The sequence below is a fragment of the Patella vulgata genome, chromosome 7, assembly GCF_932274485.2.
Source record: "Patella vulgata chromosome 7, xgPatVulg1.2, whole genome shotgun sequence".
NCBI lineage: Eukaryota > Metazoa > Mollusca > Gastropoda > Patellidae > Patella > Patella vulgata.
The window spans coordinates 67,705,080-67,727,014 of NC_065885.2; the positions used below are offsets into that span (position 1 = coordinate 67,705,080).

A 21,935-nucleotide genomic window follows, 5' to 3' on the forward strand; every position below is an offset into this window, starting at 1 on the left:
ATCAATCTAAGGTAAGAATATTTGACCTGAACATCTGTTGGAATCTCAGTTATACCTTTTCTTACAAATATAAACATTTAGTTTCCATATAGTTAGTTATAAGTCCTTAAAATTCCTGATAGCCCCAATTGTCTGGATAGCCATTTCTACAAACTTACCTATGTAAATTTTGACACAAGTTGTTTGGACTACGTCTATATTGGTGTATAATTGATATAATACTCAGGTAGTTCAGTGAGTTAAATGCTGACTCAATAAAAAGGATGTCACAGGATTAATTACAGTATTGGCTGATTTCAGTCCTGGGGCCTGTTTCACGAAATTTTAACTAAGATGAAATCCAAATTTTAGTAATTTGATTGGATAATATTAGATTGATTTTAGTTCTTAGCCAATCAAAACTGAAGTATCTACTAAATTTGGATTTTATCTTTAGTTAAAATTTCGTGAAACTGGGCCCAGATTGGTGCAGGACAGCTTGTCTGACTAAGGTGGGGGGGTTGGATGGCTGAATGGTTAGCACGTGTGCAGTGTATCATAAGGACTGTCATTGAGTCAGCTGGTGTGGTTTTGATTCCCCGGTTGTACGTAACCAGGAGTATGGTCGCCTGTCCAACCCCGTGGGTTTTCTCCAGGTCCTCCGGTTTCCTCCCACTGCTAAAGACCCATACGCGCAAGCGAATTATTAAAAAATATAATTAAACCATATGATAGTCCCGAAATGACCTGGTTTGTGTTGGGTGGACGTTAAACCCCATTTCTCTCTCCCTCTCTCTTTGACTAGGAAAAGAGATATATATCGCCTAACAGTTGGAATTCAAAATAAGAGTGGTCTGTAGCGCAGTTGTTCGGCCAAAATGTCCCTCATAGTACACTGCATGACGTATGCCCATCTTTCTTCTCCTGGTTCACGCAGGAAAGTAGGATGTTAAACCCAATAAACCCTATTTTTGTTCTGCACCCCGCTAATTTGTGACCACAGCAAGTAGAGGAACAGTATAAATAGGAGCCTGCAATGTGCGTTCAATCCATCTGAAGACTTCAATATGATATTCGTGTTTTAATAACCAATTTCATCTCTTATATTAAAATAATATAGAAATATTTCTATTGAACCCCATTGTTTTCAGGATGAAGATATTCTACCTAAAGAGAAAAACAGTCCAGAAGAATTATCGAAACAGAAGAAATATTTTGCATCTTGTGATCAACTTAGAAAACAAATTGAAGGTAGGCACCATGGGTACCAGGTTGGCCGTATAAGCTGGTCATGACCACTGGATATAAAAAATTACCAATGTATTTGTGTGTAAAGTGGAGTAGACACACAAATTTACCATAAACATGAATTATGGATTCAATTTGCAAAGTTTCCAAGCGTTATCAAAAATGACTAACAGTGAATATTTAAAGTAGAAGACCTGGTAGATACAGCTGGTCTGTAGTTTATACGCTCCCTGGTCTACAGTTTAAAAACTTAAAGTAAAGATGCATCATTTGCATTTTTCGCTTAAATATCAAATTTCTCACGACTTAATCCTTGCTAATACGTACTCAGATTGATTATTTAATTAAGAAAACAAAATCAACGCTAGATTGTCTCCCGGGTTTTATTCAACATACACAGTAAAAACAACTTGAAAGTCCATCTACTTAGTTTTCTATTAATTTCACACTGCCATCTTGTTATGTCTTAGACAATAAAGTACAGTAGAACTTGTATTAAGCAAGCACCCAATGGAAATTTAAAAATGCTTGCTTAATGGAGGTGCTCCTTGACTAGAGGTATCCAATATTGCCCCAACCCCTACCACAAAAAATAAAGACATCGTTAATGTCTTCATTACCTGTCAACCTTTTTGTGCGCTTCTTGTGATTGTGAGGTGATGAATTATTTTCAAAATCGTCTAAAATTTCTGCCTTTCTTTTCAAAATGCTGTGAGTTTGAGTATTTCCCACCCCAACTATTTTAGCGATTACGCGACCACTTTTACTTTCATTTGATAACTGTATCACTTTAACACGTTCTTCAAGTGTCAAAACTTTTCGAATAGATGTAAGAACTTTATGAGGCGTAGTAATATTAGACATAATGAAAAACAATGTCTTATCAATTCAGACTCTTTCTTATATATCATCATTGGCTTGGATATGAATAGAATATTGATTAATGGTTAAAATTATCAGCTTGGGGTGTGAGTAAACTTGTTAATTAGTGATAGTTAGTTCAAGCCAAGCGAGTAAATCGTGTCAAGATTAGTGACATTTCAGTCTCGTTCGCTCAAGCGAGAACGTGATTCTCCGAGATTCACTATGATGTGCCCGCTCAATGAATGAAATAGCATGATATGGGGCTAATATAGATGCCCGTTGCAGGTGTTGAACAGGTGCGTGTTTAGTAGGGGTTAAATTACTTAAAAAATCGCTCGGGGGGGGATTTTTTGGTGCTCGTTGAAGCAAGTGTTCGCTGATTAGGAGTGCACGCCCGAGCACGTTCTACTGTAATAATAATAATCATGTTCTTTTTGTAGTTGGTATTTTAATTATACTCATTTGTGATTAATAATGTAATAACAGAAATATAATTTTTTTTTTTTATTACAGAAATTGAAGAAATCCAAGTAGAAATGTTAAAAGTTTTATTGATTCATAATGATTTAATGGAGGTAATTATAAATATTCTATACCTCGATACACAGATTAAAACACAGACCCTATTTCGTTTTGTTTTTTTATGGTTCAAAATTTCCTGTTACTTGTCTTTACTACACTAGGATCTTGAAGAGTTCTTATGATTGACATGTTCTGGATGGTGTGAGGGATTAGCCAATGAAACGGTCTGTGTTACGGTGACGTCTTGATGTGCCATGCACGGAACTGTGGGTAAACCAATAGAAACGACAACGCTGATTGATTAATCAATGTCAGACTTTATAGGGTCAAAAGCCGCCCGTACGACCCCTATCGCAACCTTCCAGTACGACTGATCAGATCTTCAGGTAGTGTAGGCCATCGAAAGTATAAAAAAACAAAACGAAATATAGATCTGTATTTTAATCAAGTTGGTGTACAGCCATATTCTATAGACCTGTGATCTCTGGATCATCCCCTTGTTGGTAGGGGGGTTGAATTAGGTGGGGTGTTTCGTGGTTTTGATACCCTGGTTGTACATGACAAGGAGTAGGGTCGCCTGTCCAACACATGGGTTTTCTCTGGACCCTCCAATTTCCTCCCACTGCTAAAAAACCCTATGCACAAGCGAATTATTGAAATAAAATTGAATCATATGTTGGTCACGAAATGACCTAGTTTGTGTTGAGTGGATGTTAAACCCCACCTGTCTAACCTTCTGGGTTTTCTCAGGGTCCTCCGGTTTCCTCCCACTGCTAAAGAGCCCTACGCGCAAGCAAATTATTGATATAATGGCATGTCGTTGAATTGTTTCTGATATATCTTTTATATGCCTCTTTTCTTTCCAGAAAAATGAAACTTCAAGAGTAATATTTTTAGAAAAATTTCGAGCTTTCTTGAGAGAAAACAGTGGACTTGGGAGAGTAAGTGTGGCAACTTGTCACTAAATTTTTAAACTGATATTAAGGAAATGATTAACTTGGCTATGCTCGACATAATGACTCACTAGATTAACTTGGGAATACCCAACAGAATAACTGTCTGATTAACCTGAGAATTCCTGACATAATAAACAAAACCGCTAATAGAATGACTCATTTGAGACTGTCTGGTTAACATGGGAATTCCCGACATAATAAACAGAACAACTTATAGAATGACTCACTAGATAGTGTCTAATAATAATGTTGGGAATGACTAACCAATGGCAAACAGAACATTGAACAAATTTTGACAGGCCATTGTTTGTGTGTCCACGTCCATGTATAGGTATATGTTAGCAAATCTATATATATATTTGTGACTATCGTTTGTCTGTCTGTCTGTCTGTCTGTTCGGGGTTGGCGGCTACACTAGGTCAGCCCCGAGTCTGAAATTTGGGGTATAGGGGTAGCTCGGACCGGGGAGTAACATAGGCCAGGTGGCGTTAGTCTACCACTTCCGGTTTCGGAGTTATAACCCCCGAGCGAAGCCGGGTATCCTGTTGGCGGCTGCACTAGGTCTGCCCCGAGTCTGAAATTTGGGGTATAGGGGAAGCTCGGACCGGGGAGTAACATAGGCCATGTGGCGTTAGTCTACCACTTCCGGTTTCGGAGTTATGACCCCCGAGCGAAGCCGGTCTGTTCGGGGTTGGCAGCTACACTAGGTCTGCCCCGAGTCTGAAATTTGGGTTATAGGAGTAGCTCGGACCGGGGAGTAACATAGGCCAGGTGGCGTTAGTCTACCACTTCCGGTTTCGGAGTTATGACCCCCGAGCGAAGCAGGTCTGTTCGGGGTTGGCGGCTACATTAGGTCTGCCCCGAGTCTGAAATTTCGGGTATAGGGGAAGCTCGGACCGGGGAGTAACATAGGCAAGGTGGCGTTAGTCTACCACTTCCGGTTTCGGAGTTATGACCCCCGAGCAAAGGTGGTCTGTTCAGGGTTGGCGGCTACACTAGTAAATTATAATTAGGTTCCAAAAATAAATATTTTTATACGCCCACATGGAAATGTAGCCGTATATTGCCGTCGCCACTGTCCCTCTGTCGTCCACAATTTCTTGTGAACACTCTACAGACTACATTTATCATCCAATGTTTTGAATTTGATATATGTTGTTTACATCAGTGAGATGAAGAATCCTATTTAATTTCAATAATTTATGTTAATTACATCTAGAGTTTTTGTATTTTGTCTTCAGGTACATCAGACTCATTCATGCCCACTGCCTGTTAGTTTATGTTTTTTCCACCGTTTAGTTCAAGCTGTCAGATATTATTGGGATAATTTTCGACTGGAAGATCCATGTAGATTTGTTTTAAGTAAAGGTGAGTCTCTTCATTAATTGACTTAACAGACCTATCCCCCACTGGTCTTCATTGATTGATTTAACAGACCCATCCCCCTGGTCTTCATTGATTGATTTAACAGACCTAGCCCCCCCCACCCCCCACTGGTCTTCATTGATTGCCCCCCCCCCCCCCCCCGTCCTCTTTAGCCCCGTTGATGCAGAACAATAGGATGCTAAACCCTATTTTATTCCTTTAACAAACCTATCACAAAACCATGTGTTCCATGTGCCCGTTTTCGCACATGGCGCTTGTTCGTTGGCGCTGGTGAAAAAATCGATTTAATTCAAATGTAATGGGATTGTTACCATGTAACCAGCGAAAACACACTCAAAAATGCTTACATGTTCGAATTTTTTTTTAACATTTTTATATTGGTGCTGATTTTTAATGTTCCAATCAACGATACAGAAAAACATTCATACATTGGTAATCTTCAAGGCTGCCGACAACCAGTATCGCAGCGCAATTTGCGATACATATTTTGTCCGTTGCTAATCAAAAATTAAAATCTAAAGTTTTTGATTCGCAGTAACTGCGAATCATTAATATGCCTGTCATTTTGGATATTAACACAAGGATAATCCACATTTGAAGACTAGAAGGCTTTCTGAACACTTTCAACGTGTATAAAATATTGAATAAAATTTTATAAACAAAACTGAATTCTCCGAGTGACATTTTCTACTCGAACTACCCAGACACAATTCATTATATGGTATTATATAATACAGGGACATAACTCTATGAATAGGGAGTATTAAACCGGATTTGGGAATCAAGTAGTACCACTCACGTTGCGAGACATCAAGTAATTATATCATATTCATTTTGAAAGAAATAAATCCAGTGTATCCCCCACGTATTGTAAATAAAATATAAAAAAATAAATATATGTTAACGTATTGTAAAATGATAAATCAAAGTAAAAATTCCCGTAAAATATCGTGTGTGTCTAGTTAATCGAAGTGCGCCCGATTTAACAAAAATAGCAATACACGATAAAAAGCAGACGAAATTGTTTTCTAACGAAGATTTCTAACGTAACAAAAAATAACAATTAAAATGATTGCGGCTTCGGAAGTCACTGTTAAGAATTGGCTTCAGACATAAGACCTAACTAAATGTCTACATCACATTCACAAACTGTCACAAGTACTTGTGGCAGTGCTAAAAAAATCTAAGAATAGTAAGAATGGAATCTAATCATATTTATTATGAGCTAAAGTAATATCTTGTTATTTAGGTGTTTTATGTTGAAACTGAAAAACTGCTAATCAATTTTTAAATTTGCTAATCAAATTTGGCAAAATTGGACTTTTTGATTAGCAGTGCTGCTAATCAACTGTGAAAAATTACCGACAGCCCTGGTAATCTTGTTCTTGGAGTGACGTGGCACTTTTTAAAAAAGTCTATGGTTACAAGAAACATAAAACTTCTAATTTTGATATGACGTAACAATTCCAAAATGGCTGTGATGATGTCATTGACAAGTTGTTCTTGTTTAGGTGATAAAAGACATGAAATGGGGTTTAACGTCCTACTTTTCTGCTCCGACTAGTATAATGAAGATGGGCACACGTCATACAGTGTGCTATGAGGGAAATTTTACCTTGACAGAAGCACTACGGCCTACTCTTAAATCGAATTCCAAACTCCAAGGGTTCTTTTACGTGGACACCAATGTGTAAACATGATCTCGTTGTTCCATCCAAACTACAGCTGTCCTTGTCAGACTCTCCGTCCTACGCCACTGACATGGGAAGTCACTCTAGAAAATCTTGAGGGACTTTCTAGGCCAAGACCTCCAGATCAGCAAGAAAGCGTCTTACTCACAGAGCCACCGTGGCTCCGGCGATAAAAACTATAACATAATTCCATTATCCCCCAATCACCCCAGGCGATAAAGACTATAACATAATTCCATTATCCCCCAATCACCCCCGGCGATAAAGACTATAACATAATTCCATTATCCCCAAATCACCCCCGGCGATTAAGACTATAACATAATTCCATTATCCCCAATCACCCCCGGCGATAAAAGACTGTAACATAATTCCATTATCCCCCAATCACCCCCGGCGATAAAGACTATAACATAATTCCATTATCCCCAATCACCCCCGGCGATAAAAGACTATAACATAATTCCATTATCCCCAATCACCCCCGGCGATAAAAGACTGTAACATAATTCCATTATCCCCCAATCACCCCCGGCGATAAAGACTATAACATAATTCCATTATCCCCAATCACCCCCGGCGATAAAAGACTATAACATAATTCCATTATCCCCAATCACCCCCGGCGATAAAAGACTATAACATAATTCCATTATCACTCAATCACCCCCGGCGATAAGGACTAGAACATAATTCCATCATCCCCAATCACCCCCGGCGATAAAGACTAGAACATAATTCCATTATCACTCAATCACCCCCGGCGATAAAAGACTATAACATAATTCCATTATCCCCCAATCACCCCCGGCGATAAAGACTATAACATAATTCCATTATCCCCCAATCACCCCCGGCGATAAAGACTATAACATAATTCCATTATCCCCAAATCACCCCCGGCGATTAAGACTATAACATAATTCCATTATCCCCAATCACCCCCGGCGATAAAAGACTGTAACATAATTCCATTATCCCCCAATCACCCCCGGCGATAAAGACTATAACATAATTCCATTATCCCCAATCACCCCCGGCGATAAAAGACTATAACATAATTCCATTATCCCCAATCACCCCCGGCGATAAAAGACTGTAACATAATTCCATTATCCCCCAATCACCCCCGGCGATAAAGACTATAACATAATTCCATTATCCCCAATCACCCCCGGCGATAAAAGACTATAACATAATTCCATTATCCCCAATCACCCCCGGCGATAAAAGACTATAACATAATTCCATTATCACTCAATCACCCCCGGCGATAAGGACTAGAACATAATTCCATTATCCCCAATCACCCCCGGCGATAAAGACTAGAACATAATTCCATTATCACTCAATCACCCCCGGCGATAAAAGACTATAACATAATTCCATTATCACTCAATCACCCCCGGCGATAAGGACTAGAACATAATTCCATTATCCCCCAATCACCCCCGGCGATAAAGACTAGAACATAATTCCATTATCACTCAATTCACTGCTTTAATAAAACAATACCTAATACAACCAGAAATTTATTTTGAGTATACTTCAAACATTAGAGGGGGATCACGTGGCTAAGTGGGTAAGACGTTGGCTCACTAGCCTGGAGGTCGGGTGTTCGATCCCTGCATTGGCTGAGAAAGTTCATCCCGATTTTCCCCTTGTCAGTGATGCAGGGACTGACAAGGACAGCTGTCTAGTCGTTCAGATGGGACGAAAAACCGAGGTTCTGTGTACACATTGATGTGCACGTAAAAGATCCCTCTGCAGTTGGAATTCAATATAAGGATAGGCCGTAGCACCGCTGCCCGGGCAAAATTTCCCTCATAGCACACTGTATGGCATATGCCCATCTTCATTAGCCCAGGTTAGGAGCAGAACAGTAGGACGTTAAACCCCATTTCATTTCATTTTAAACATTAGATGAGACAATGAATGTTTTATTTTCTAGATGCGTTTATGCCAGTTCAGGAGTTCTGGTCTGATAGTCGTGATTATTTTGATTTTCAAAGATGTGGAGGTTTAATGTCTCATTTAAACAGAACGTTGGGCGGTATGCATTCTTTATTATAATCAATTGTTTTATAATATTATTTTGTGTATTGACACAGACTCTACTTCTCTAGTGTTATTAAATTTGTCATATAGGAAATATTTATATGTGCCATAAAATGTAATTGAAAAGTAATTAAAATGCAATTGACCATTACATGAATTTTGGAATGTAATTAATAACATTTCCATTACTCATTACTTTTGAAATCTTCCATTACTTACAAAAATGTAATGATTCCATTCTATTACCAATTGCCATTACCCTGTGACCTTATGGGTTAAAGGGCACATATTAGATCATTCCACTACTATTGTCCATCTCTTTGTGAACTATTCTCCACCCCTCTGTGAACTATTCTCCACCCCTCTGTGAACTATTCTCCACCCCTCTGTGAATTATTCTCCACCCCTCTGTGAATTATTCTCCACCCCACTGTGTATTATTCTCCACCCCGCTCTCAATTATTCTCCACCCCTCTGTGAACTATTCTCCACCCCTCTGTGAATTATTCTCCACCCCACTGTGTATTATTCCCCACCCCGCTCTCAATTATTCTCCACCCCTCTGCATTATTCTCCACCCCTCTGTGAATTATTCCCCACCCCTCTGTGAACTATTTTCCACCCCTCTGTGAATTATTCTCCACCCCTCTGTGAACTATTTTCCACTCCTCTGTGAATTATTCTCCATCCCTCTGTGAACTATTCTCCATCCCTCTGTGAACTATTCTCCATTCTGCTGTGAATTATTCTCCACCCCTCTGTCAATTATTCTCCACCCCTCTGTCAATTATATTCCACCCTGCTGTGAATTATTCTCCACCCCTCTGTGAATTAAAACCTATGAATGTTTGTGTATACAGGTGAGGTGAATAAAGCTCAAGGTCTCGTTGTTTATGATGATGGTAAAGATATTAAAGTTAAAACCGTTCCACAGAGTAAGTTATTATTTTCTTGTATACAAATAGAGAAAACCTAATCATTGTACTGTACAAGTGGACGTGATGTCTAATTGGTCTAGCTTGTGTCAAATCATAACAAAATAAAAATATATGATTTTACGTGGACTGAAATTTATGAATACATAAAAACTGTAACCCAGGTATCATTTAAGCTTGTGTATTTAATTCCTGACCACTGTCCAAACATAAATCATTATACATCAATAATTAATTGGGTTGTTTATTTTCTAACAGTGAGTGAGAAATTAAACACTTGTAAATTGGACACTCATTATCAAAATTGAATTCTCAGTTTTAAACTGGACACAAGCACAGATCAGATGATTTTGGGTGATTTTAAATAATTTTTACTAGTTTTTAAACAAAGATTTGATATTAAATGAATGTGAAAGAAATTAGTGCTAGATACACAGATACACATGATTAAATGATACCCCAGTTACAGTGTAATATGCTTTGTTTTTTTCAGCACCCGGTGAGGAATATCCTGATACCGAGTTACCAAGTGGTAATTCTCTGATAGATTTATTAGATGGTTTAGTTATATTATACCATAGTACAGCACATAAACAGCTAGGAAAGGTTAGTTATATAATATAATTATTGAGTCAGTATGATATTATTTATACTATAGGAGATATTGTGTTTTTATTGGGTATCTATAATAATAGTTGTATTTATATTGTAGATGTGTGCATTACTATGCAAGACATTGTGTTTTTATTGGGTCTCTATAATATTAGCTGTATTTATATTGTAGATGTGTGCATTAAGAGATAATATGAAGGACTTTGTGTTAGCTTTACAAGATACGGAAGAAAAATATAACAAATGTCCTGAAGAGGTAAATTATATTCTTTCATCTCTTGTGGGGGGGGGGGTTGGCTGGCCGTAGGATCTACACTTACTCTTTAGATCATTAGATCTGTCAATTCGATTCCCCGGAGGGGGACTGGATGGCCGAATGGTTAGCGTGTGCGTGCTGTATCATTAGGCCTGTCATTGAGTCAACTGCCGTGGTTTCGAATCCCGGTTGTACGTGACAAGGAGTAGGATCACCTGTCCAACCTCATGGGTTTTCTCCAGGTCCTCCGGTTTCCTCCCACTGCTAAAGATCCCTAAGCGCAAGCGAATTATTGAAATAAAATTGAACCATGTGTTAGTCCCGAAATTACCTAGTTTGTGTTAGGTGGAGGTAAAACCCCATTTCTCTCTCTCTCGATTCCCCGGTTGTACATGACAAGGAATAGGGTCGCCTGTTCAACCTTGTGGGTTTTCTCCAGTTTCCTCCCACTGATAAAGACCCCAATGTCCAAACACATTATTGAAATAGAAGAATTGCACCATGTGTTAGTCCCGAAATGACCTAAAAAAATGGAATATTCTTGTCCCCACAAAAGAATCTACTCCATGAAAAATGTTTTTTAAAATTCTTTCGTTTTCTGGATAATGTTTTTTTCTCACTTCTGCTCACAAACAAATCATTGAAATAAAAATGTAGATTTTAATCCTGAAATAATACAGTGTCCACTTCAATCCTGTCACCATTCATTCATTCATTCATTCATTTACTCACTCACTCAATCCAATATATATTGTAATGTAGAGATGATTTAAATAGAGTTGAGTAAATGGTCATTCCACTGGCGATTGATTGATTGATTGATTCATTCATTCATTCATTCATTCATTCATTCATTCATTCATTCATTCATTCATTCATTCATATTCTGATTTAATATGTTTTATTTTAGATGAAGGATGTTCGAGATGATTTATTAAAAGCTAAAGAAGTTTTTCTAGAGAAAATAACAGAACAAGCCAGACAGATGGGATGGGTGTTGGCTGTTATATATTCTAAGGTAGTTGGTTTAATTCTGTCACTGCTTAATATGTAGATCCCAGTCCTGTGTCTTTCGATCGCAATTCCGGGGGGGTGGATGGCCGAATGGTTAGCACGTGCGTGCTTTATCATAAGACCTGTCATTGAGTCAACTGGCGTGGTTTCGAATCCCCGGTTGTACGTGACAAGGAGTAGGGTCGCCTGTCCAACCTCGTGGCTTTCTCCGGGTCCTCCGGTTTCCTCCCACTGCTAAAGACCCATACGCGCAAGCGAATTATTAAAAAATATAATTAAATTGTATGTTAGTCCCGAAATGACCTAGTTTGTGTCGAGTGGACGTTAAATCCAATTTCTCTCTCTCTCGATCGCAATTCCATCATTTCGAGGGTTTTGGAGGTGCGTGGCTGAATGGTTTAATGCATTGGCTATAGATCATAAGGTCTGTGATTGAATCAAGTGGCGTGGCTTAAATTCCCAACTTGTACTTGACAAGGAGTAGAGTCACCTGTCAAACCTCATGGGTTTTCTCTGGGTCCTCCGGCTTCCTCCCACTACTAATTATATAAAGACCTCTAGATTCAAACCAATTATTGAATTAAAATTGAACCATATGTTATTCCCAAAATTACCTAGTTTGTATCAAGTTATTTGAGTCTAGATTCAAACCAATTATTGAAATAAAATTGAACCATATGTTAGTCCCGAAATGACCTAGTTTGTATCGAGTTATTTGAGTGAACAACTTAATTACAATATTCTTCTTTATATAATACATTAGCTCCACTTTAAAATGATTTACTAAGATTTTATTTTTGGTGACTATTACTGTTGATGACTTTAGTCTATTCACATCCAATGACTTTTTGGATAAATTTTGTCTGTGTTATTTTCAGCCCAAACAAGAAGATGTTTGTTGGATATTAAATGTTGTTTTAAAGACGATAGAGAAAGCGTCCCATTTTCGTAGATTACTTCAATTTATGCCGGAGTTTTATATAGAAACATGTGTTAATGCTTATAATGCCCTGAAGAATTATATTCACCCAACTACACCCTTCGAATCACTGCCAGGTCAGTATAAACAAATAAAATGGGGTTTAACGACCTACTGTTCTATTCCAAATGGGTTAATGAAGACGAGCATACGCGCCATACAGTGCTATGAGGGAAACTTTGCCCAGACAGCAGGGCTATGGCTTACTCTTCTAACTGTAAAGGAAACAGTTTATGTTCATGCCAATGTGTTCCGGGACCTCGGTTTTCGTACCATCCAAATGACTAGACAGCTGTCTTTGTATGGTCCTCTGTCCTACACCACCGACAAGGGGGGAACCACGCAGGAAATCCTGATGAACTTTCTTGGCTAATGCCAAGGGACATCCAGGTTAGCAAGTCGATGTCCTACTCACTGAGCCACTGTGACTCCCCCAGGTGAGTACAAACATCTGCTGTCGGGGAGTTGGGTGTCTAATGGTATAACCTGTGTGCGTGAAATCAGAAGGTCTGTTATTGATTCAAGTGAAGTGGTTTCAATTTCCCCGTTTGAACATGACAAGTGGTAGGGTCGCCTGTCCAATCTCGTGGATGGAAAACCAAGGTCCCGTGTACACATTGGCGTGCACGTAAAAGAACCCTTGGCAGTTGGAACTCGATATAAAAGTAGGCCATAGCGCAAGATGTCCCTCGTAACATACTATATGGTGTATGTCCGTCTTGATTAGCCGAGTCAGTGCGGTAAAGTAGGATGTTAAACCCCATTTCATTTCCATGGGGAGGTTGCATGGCCGAATGATTAGCACGTGCGTGCTGTATCATAAAGTCTGTCATTGAGCCAACTGTCGCCTTTGTCGATTCCCCGGTTGTACGTGACAAGGAGTAGGGTCGCCTGTCCAACCTCTTAGGTATTCTCAGGGTCCTCTGGTTTCCTCCCCCTGCTAAAGACCCCTACGTGCAAGCGAATTATTGAAATAAAATTGAACCATGTGTTAGTCCTAAAATGACCTAGTCTGTGTCGAGTGGACGTTAAACCCCATTTCTCTCTCTCCAGTCTGTTTTTCGCTTGTCCGTGATGACGGCATGGTACAGCATCTCATCGTTTGGATGCGACGATAAACCAAGGTACCGTGACATGTTGGCCTGCATATTAAATAACCCTTGACAGTTGGGATTTGATAAAAAGTAGGCAGAAACAGCGCTGTCCGAAATTTATAGGTATCGTTTAAATTAGTAATACGAACAAGCCTATTGCGTTTCAGCAAATTTCCGTTAATTACATCTAGAGTTATGGCCCTTGTTTCACATTGTTGAATCTTGTGAACGCTTGAACGAAAAAAGTTATCACCCAATCTGTATGAAATTCATATGCATCATTTAAATTAGTGAAATGAAGAAGCCTATTGAATGTCAGCAATTTCTGTCAATTACTTCTAGAGTTATGGCCCTTGTTTTACTTTGTTGAACCTTGTGAATGTTTGAACGACAAAAGTTATCATCTGATCTGTATGAAATTGATATGTATTATTTGAATTAGTAAAACGAAAAAGTCTGTCGAATTTCAACAATTTCTCTAGATTACTTCCAGAGTTACAGCCCTTGTTTTAGTTTTTAGAACCTTGTGAACCCTCAAACGACGAAAATTATAATGTCATCTGTATGAAATTGTCTATTAAATGCCCCATAATTATCTACAAAAGAACAAATATACGACAACTCTCGGACGATTTAGCTGCTGTGGGCGTATGTTTAGTTGCCTGGCAACCTATCTTTATTGTTATCTATAGGTTACGAAGATATATTACGACGTTACGCGATGTTTTTAACCAACCATTTTGCTGATCAGAAGATTGTTAGTAATGGTAAGTTATCATTTTAAACTAGAACTCCGGCCGGATCAAGGATGTAGTTTAGGTTTTACAGTACTAATTTTTAATCCTGATTTGTCAAAAGTGTTGATCAGAATGTCATCTGGGGTAAAACAGGTAGTATCAACATCATTAAATTTGTGTGTTTTAATTTTTCAGATTTAAGAGACAGTTTAGTTCAAGCATTGGCATGTTTCACCTGCTATGCTAATACCTTACACATATTAGAGACATTGCCCATGGAGAAGTAAGTCTTTTAATACATTACACATGCTAGAGACATTTCACAATTGGCAGAACTATGACAAGACTTAATTCCTTTTGGCTCTATCAGTTAGGAAAGTTCCGGATTTCAGTAATTTGCTTGCAGTGGGAGGAAACCGAAAGACCCATAGAAAACCCACAAGGTTGGACAGGCCACTCTACTCCTTGTCACATACAACCGGGGAATCGAAACGACGCCAGTTGACTCAATCATAGACCTTATGATACAACGCGCCCACGGGCTAACCATTCGGCCATCCATAATAGCAAAATTAGGCTAAAAAAAATTTTTTTAATGATATGACATGAAAGGTAAATGTTTAGATTTGACAAATCAAGTAAACTAAATTTTGTTTATATTTTAAGCCTATTTCAACTCAATTGTTCATATGGTATTATTGTAAACAATGACTTACGACTCAATTTGCTGTGACAGGTCACATCTATAGTCTATGACTGTCATTATATATTCCCATCCATTCACAGATTTCTCGGATCACTTCTTTATTTCAGTCGAGAAAAAATGATAAGAGCTTTGATTGCACCGTATGAAAATCGTTCGTGGGCCCATACTAATTGGATTCTAGTTCGATTATGGAAGGTTTGTATTTATAGATTTTTTGTCAGAAAAAAATACTTGGTTGTTTTTGGGGACGGAGAATCAAGTGAGTAAGATGTTGGCTCTCAAACCTCGAGGTCTCGTGTTCGATTATGGTGTTGAAATTTCGTTGTGATTTACCAGCGGTTCATAATGGAGGGTCTGGCAAAGGACAATGTATACTATAGTTCTTCGGATGGGACAAAAAACCAAGGTTCCATTGGCATTCGATATAAGAGTAGGTCATATTGACGCTCTCCAAGTGAAAATTTCCCTCAAAGCACACTGTATTAGCCCAGTCGGTGCAGAACAGTAGGATGTCAAACCCCATTTCATTTCCTTGTATTTGTATTCATAAACAGGCATCAATATTATATTTTAAATATGTATAATTATTAAGTTCTCCGTCTGTTTTATTTCAGGGGTGTGGTTTTGGATATCGCTATAGATACTTACCTAATTTGGTTCCGTCAAAAGTTCAACCAACAGAATTCAGCTTCGTTAGTCTACAGAGTAAGTACCATACTAACAAGTAGATATGGTTATAAATTTATAAATACAAACCACATCCAATGACTTGTATTACCTTATTGTCACCAGGTAGTTGATGTTACCTTTAATTTACCTGATGGGGAACAGATACAAGTACAAATTGGCACTCAATCCAAATAGACAAATAATTTCAAATCTAAATTTATGGTACTATACCTTACTTTGGAAAGCATTTTGTTATGGATCGACTTCCAGATAAGATAGGGACTGCTGAAGCAATTCATATTTTTAAACATCTCTTTTTTCACCTAGAGGGGTTGGATGGCCGAATGGTTAGCACGTGTGTGCTATATCATAAGGTCCGTCATTGAGTCAGCTGGAATGGTTTCAATTCCCTGGATGTACGTGACCAGGAGTAGGGTCACCTGTCCAATCTCGTGGATTTTCGGTGGGTCCTCCGTTTCCTCCCTCCCACTGCTAAAGCGAATTATTGAAATAAAATTGAACCATATGTTAGTCACGAAATGACCTAGTTTGTGTTGAGTGGACGTTAAACCCCATTTCTCTCTCTCTCTCTCTCTCTCTCTCTCTCTCTCTACCCCAATAACATTTAGTAATTGAGACATAATAAAATAAAACTATCTCTCTCTTTCTTTTTGTTTTTCGTCCTCACAGAATACCCTGCTGAATGATCATCTAAAGATAATTTTTGTTGTGCCATTTGTTTTAGATGCTTTTATATATTTACCAGCCTGTAGAGAACAATAGTTGATAAAGTGCCATATATGCCTTAATAATAATAATAATGATAATAATATAGTGATTTAAACTTTGTTTTCAGAGCCGTGTCCATCACAGATATTACAGAGTTTATTAACTTTGCTTTCAGAGCCTTGTCGCTAATAGAGTCTATTAACTTTGTTTTCAGAGCCGTGTCGCTAATAGAGTCTATTAACTTTGTTTTCAGAGCCGTGTCGCTAATAGAGTCTATTAACTTTGTTTTCAGAGCCGTGTCCATCACAGATATTACAGAGTTTATTAGCTAAGATTCTTCTGGATGATGAACCTACCTCGACTAGATTTCTTGATACCCTCATGAATCAACTCAACTGGTCTTTCTCAGAATTTGTTGGCATTATGCAAGAGGTAATTATTATTATCCTCATAGTTTTTATACGCCCACATTTTCATGAGGACGTATTATGCCGTCGCCCCTGTCCGTCCGTCCGTCCGTCCGTCCGTCCGTCCACAATTGTTTGTGGACTCTCTACAGGTCACAATTCTTATCCGATTTCGACGAAACTTGAAATATATGTTTATCCCCAAAAGATCTTGGCTGCTTTCGATATTGGCATGTATCGGATCGAAACTTCATGGATTATGGCCCCTGTTTGTACGAAAAATCACGTTTTTAGCTTGTAGACCCAATAGAGGTCACAATTTTTATCCGATTTTGTTGAAACTTGAAATGTAAGTTTATAATCCAAAGATCTCAGTTCCTTTCGATATTTGCGCATATCGGACCGTAACTTCCTGAATTATGGCCCCTGATTGTACGAAAAATCACGTTTTTAGCTTGTGGACCCTATGGAAGTCATAATTTTTATCCGATTTAAAAAACCGTTCTTTTATATCACCGTTACACCCTAAGGATGACTGAGTTCGAATTTCGTGAAAATCGGCCCAAAATTGACAGACAAAATGGCCACCATTCGTTCCCAAATAGCGTAAGAATATGATATATCAAGGTTGTGGACCCTATAGGGGTCACAATTTTTATCCGATTTTGTTGAAACTTGAAATGTAAGTTTATAACCCAAAGATCTCGGTTCCTTTCGATATTCGTGCATATCAGACCGTAACTTCCTGACTTATGAACCATGATTGTACGAAAAATCACGTTTTTAGCTTGTGGACCCTATAGAAGTCATAATTTTTACCCGATTTAAAAAAACGTATTATTATTATATCGACGTTACACCCTAGGGACGACTGAATTTGAATTTCGTGAAAATCGGCCCAAAATTGACAGACAAAATGTCCTCCGTTCGTTCTCAAATAGCGTAAGAAAATGGTATATCAAGGTTGTGGACCCTATAGAGGTCACAATTTTTATCCGATTTTGTTGAAACTTGAAATGTAAGTCTATAACCCAAAGATCTCGGTTCCTTTCTATATTCGCGCATATCGGACCGTAATTTCCTGAATTATGGCCCCTGATTGTATGAAAAATCGCGTTTTTAGCTTGTGGACCCTATAGAGGTCATAATTTTTATCCGATTTAAAAAAACGTATTATAATATCACCGTTACACCCTAAGGACGACTGAGTTTGAATTTCATGAAAATCGGCCCAAAATTGACAGACAAAATGGCCGCCTTCATTCTCAAATAGCTTAAAAATATGGTATATCAAGGTTGTGGGCCCTATAGAGGTCACAATTTTTATCCGATTTTGTTGAAACTTGAAATATAAGTTTATAACCCAAAGATCTCGGTTCCTTTCAATATTTGCCCATATCGGACCGTAACTTCCTGAATTATGGCCCCTGATTGTACGAAAAATCATGTTTTTAGCTTGTGGACCCATTAGAGGTCATAATTTTTATCCGATTTAAAAAAACGTATTATTATATTACCGTTCCACCCTAAGGACAGTTGAGTTTGAATTTTGTGAAAATCGCCCCAAAATTGACAGACAAAATAGCCGCCGTTCGTTCTCAAATAGCGTAAAAATATGGTATATCAAGGTTGTGGACCCTATAGAGGTCACAATTTTTATCCGATTTTGTTGAAACTTGAAATGTAAGTTTATAACACAAAGATCTCAGTTCCTTTCGATATATGTGCATATCGAATTGTAATTTCTTGAATTATGGCCCTTGATTGTAGGAAAAATCACTTTCTTGTTAGCTTGTTCTCTATCCATCTCTCGAAAATGTGGGCGTATCCTGCCTGGCAGCCGCTGGTTATTAAAGCCATGGATCAGAATTTGTTGGCATTATGCAAGAGGTAACTATTATTATTGTCATAGTTTTATTAAAGCCATGGTATTGTTAATTCCCCACAAACTAAAAGTTAAATCTCTTACAGTAATATATGTCCAAAAATGATTCAGTTCCATTAACCCCTTAACTGTGTAATTAATTTGACGTTAACTACCCCCTATGAGTAATTAATTTGACGAAAAACGTCCTATTTGGGCCTATTTTTTCCTGAATACAAATTTGAGTGGTCTTAAACCATAATAAAACTAACAGTAAATAGAGTTGTCTCCCTTCAATTAGATTCCTCGACCAGGCGTAATAAAACGTCTTCCACATGGTAAGATTGTGTTCGAAGAATAGGTTGGAGAAAATACCTCCAGGGCGTTATATTACGTCCTACACACGGTGAGTAGCAGTTGTCCAGGACGTTATATAACGTCCTACGCAGTTAAGGGGTTAAGTATTTACGAAGATGAATTGAAAATTATGCTACAATCGAGAGACGATACTAACAAGCCAGTGTTTTAGGAAAAATCCGGTTTTAAAGATGTCTTCCCATTTATAAACTATGTCATTTGATGATATATTTGGACTAGAAACATATTCAAACTAATTAATCTATCAAAAATTTGTTTCAAATCCCTCTCAAAACATTGTAGTCGGGAGGAAATACCCCAAGATATCAAAAATCTATTTTTAGAAGCCATGTTTGTCATGTAACTTGATTGACGGAGGGCCCATTTTCAGAATGTATTTGTGGATGGATAGCTGAATGGTTAGCATGTGCGTGCTGTATCATAAGGCCTGTCATTGTGTCAACTGGCATGGTTTCGAATCCCCAGTTGTACGTGACAAGGAGTAGGATCGCCTGTCCAACCTCGTGGGTTTTCTCCGGGTCCCCCGGTTTCCTCCCGCTGCTAAAGACCCCTATGCGCAAGCGAATTATAGAAATAAAATTAAACCATGTTAGTCCCGAAATGACCTAGTTTGTATCGAGTGGATGTTAAACCCCATCTCTCTCAGAATGTATTTATTGTTACTCACTATCAATTTGCCATTCATATTGAAGCCTAAGTAAATTCTTGGATTATCATCTGCCAAGTAAAAAGCCAGCATCACCTATAAGTGATGGGTGAAATCAGGGTTTTAACATATCTATTATTACTGTCTGTTCACTCTGTCGGGATCAGTGGATCACGTGGCTAAGTGGGTAAGACGCTGGCTCGCTAGCCTGGAGGTCGAGTGTTCGATCCCTGCATTGACCGAGAAAGTTCATCCAGATTTTCCAGCGTGGTTCCCCCTTGTCAGTGATGCAGGACAGAGGGCCTGACAAGGACAGCTGTCTAGTCCTTCGGATGAGACGAAAAACCGAGGTCCCGTGTATACATTGGAATGCATGTAAAAGATCCCTTGGCAGTTGGAATTCGATATAAGTGTAGGCGATAGTGCCGCTGTCCGGGCAAAATTTCCCTCATAGCACACTGTATGGCGTATGCCCGTCTTCGTTATCCCAGCATAGGAGCAGAACAGTAGGACTTTAAACCCCATTTCATTTCTGTCGGGATCATAGTTTGATCTAGCAGCCAGACAGAACTACCGACCTGTCCAGCTTCTGCTTCTCTTTTAAGGGAGTCTTGTCATCCCGTCCCCGTCCCCCTCCCTAGCCTCGATCATCGTTACTAAAGTCAGTACGATAAAAAACATAGTCTCGATAATCCATTTCATGATTAAATCATGAATGGAAGTCGAACAGCAAATCGGAACCTAATCCAATAAACATTGCAGGCTAGCAATACCATCAAGAGTTGATTATGGTCTGGATAAGTTAAATAATGTCTAATTAATAATTTAGATAACTTTTCAGACCTAAAGAAGGACCTGCAATAGGCAGATTTAGCTCTTGCATAATATATGTTTAATACAAGTTGTTTTTTTTTATCTGTTTCTAGATACAACAACTAGTCAGTCGTACAGAACAATTATTCATAGAGAGTCGACAATTAAAGATATGTGCTGCTTGTTTTGAAATCTCCGTTTGTTTGTTACGTGTTTTAGAGATGGTGGTTACCATAGCACCCGATTTATTTACAGATTATTGTCGATCATCCGCAGAATTATTCTTAAAGAGAATCATGCAGGTGAGTGTCGGCCATTATTTTTGGTTTCCATGGAATCAGAATTCCACATGGGCATTACGAGCTGAGATATACATTTTGATTGGTTAATAATTTTAGACTCTGGTGGGTTGGCTGACCGAATGGTTAGATCAAAGGGTCTGTTATTGAGCCAAGTGTGTTTTTCTCAGTTCCCTGCGGTTTCCGCGCACTGCTAATTAAAATAAAAATTGTACCATATGTTATTCCCGAGATGACCTACCAAGTAGTGTGTGTTGAGTAGATAATTAAACACCATTTCTCTTTCTGTCGGTAAGACTCTGGCTCGCTAGCCTCGAGATCACGTGTTCGATCCCAGCATTGTCCGAGAAAGTTCATCGGGATTTTCAGGCGTGGTTTCCCCTTGTCAGTGGTGCAGGACTGAGGGTCTGACAAGGACAGCTGTCTAGTCATTTGGATGGGATGAAAAACCTAGGTCCCGTGTATACATTAGCGTGCACATAATAGATCCCTTGTCAGTTGGAATTCGATATGAGAGTAGGCCATAGTGGTGCTGCCCGAACAATATGTCGCTCACAGCACACTGTATGGTGTATGCCCGTCTTCATTAGCCAAGTCGGAACAGAACAGTAGGACGTTAATCCCCATTTCATTTCATTTTATTTGTCTGTCGGTCAATGACTATCATTAATTGAGTATTAACGGTGAGAGAGTGTAATAAATATAAGGTGTTAAGTGCAGATCTTATAAAATCAATGATGTGGAACAGAAGTGACAATATAAACATGTTTGTGGTGGATGACAAGTTTAGAGATATACTCTACATGTATATATTGTACATGTGTCAAGTGTTAATAATAATATCATACCATATATATCATAGTAAATAATATCATATACACTTTAACCCAGGTATCATTTAATCTTGTGTATTTACCGCTAATTTCTTTTACATTCATTCAATATCACATCTTGGTTTAAAAATTTGTACAAATTATTTAAAATCACCAAAAATCATCTAATTTGTACTTGTGTCCAGTTTAAAGGAGCTAATATTGGGGACCTAGAAATTGACAAAAATGGGTCGCAAAGCATATAATAATGTAATATGAAT

General features: G+C 38.4%; 1 protein-coding gene across 1 annotated transcript in view; it reads left to right on the forward strand.

The window, feature by feature from the left end:
- The window catches only part of LOC126827852 (E3 ubiquitin-protein ligase RNF123), a 36,648-nt gene continuing 14,713 nt past the window's right edge, over nt 1–21,935 (forward strand). The window contains exons 1-17 of the mRNA XM_050557421.2: nt 1–11; nt 1,131–1,230; nt 2,605–2,666; nt 3,480–3,554; nt 4,811–4,937; nt 8,598–8,699; nt 9,565–9,639; nt 10,133–10,245; nt 10,424–10,507; nt 11,418–11,525; nt 12,400–12,577; nt 14,287–14,361; nt 14,527–14,614; nt 15,145–15,232; nt 15,652–15,742; nt 16,728–16,867; nt 20,657–20,845. Of these exons, the coding sequence (XP_050413378.2) occupies nt 2,628–2,666; nt 3,480–3,554; nt 4,811–4,937; nt 8,598–8,699; nt 9,565–9,639; nt 10,133–10,245; nt 10,424–10,507; nt 11,418–11,525; nt 12,400–12,577; nt 14,287–14,361; nt 14,527–14,614; nt 15,145–15,232; nt 15,652–15,742; nt 16,728–16,867; nt 20,657–20,845 (1,572 nt within the window). The 5' untranslated portion in view covers nt 1–11; nt 1,131–1,230; nt 2,605–2,627. The remainder of the gene's footprint in view (nt 12–1,130; nt 1,231–2,604; nt 2,667–3,479; nt 3,555–4,810; nt 4,938–8,597; nt 8,700–9,564; nt 9,640–10,132; nt 10,246–10,423; nt 10,508–11,417; nt 11,526–12,399; nt 12,578–14,286; nt 14,362–14,526; nt 14,615–15,144; nt 15,233–15,651; nt 15,743–16,727; nt 16,868–20,656; nt 20,846–21,935) is intronic.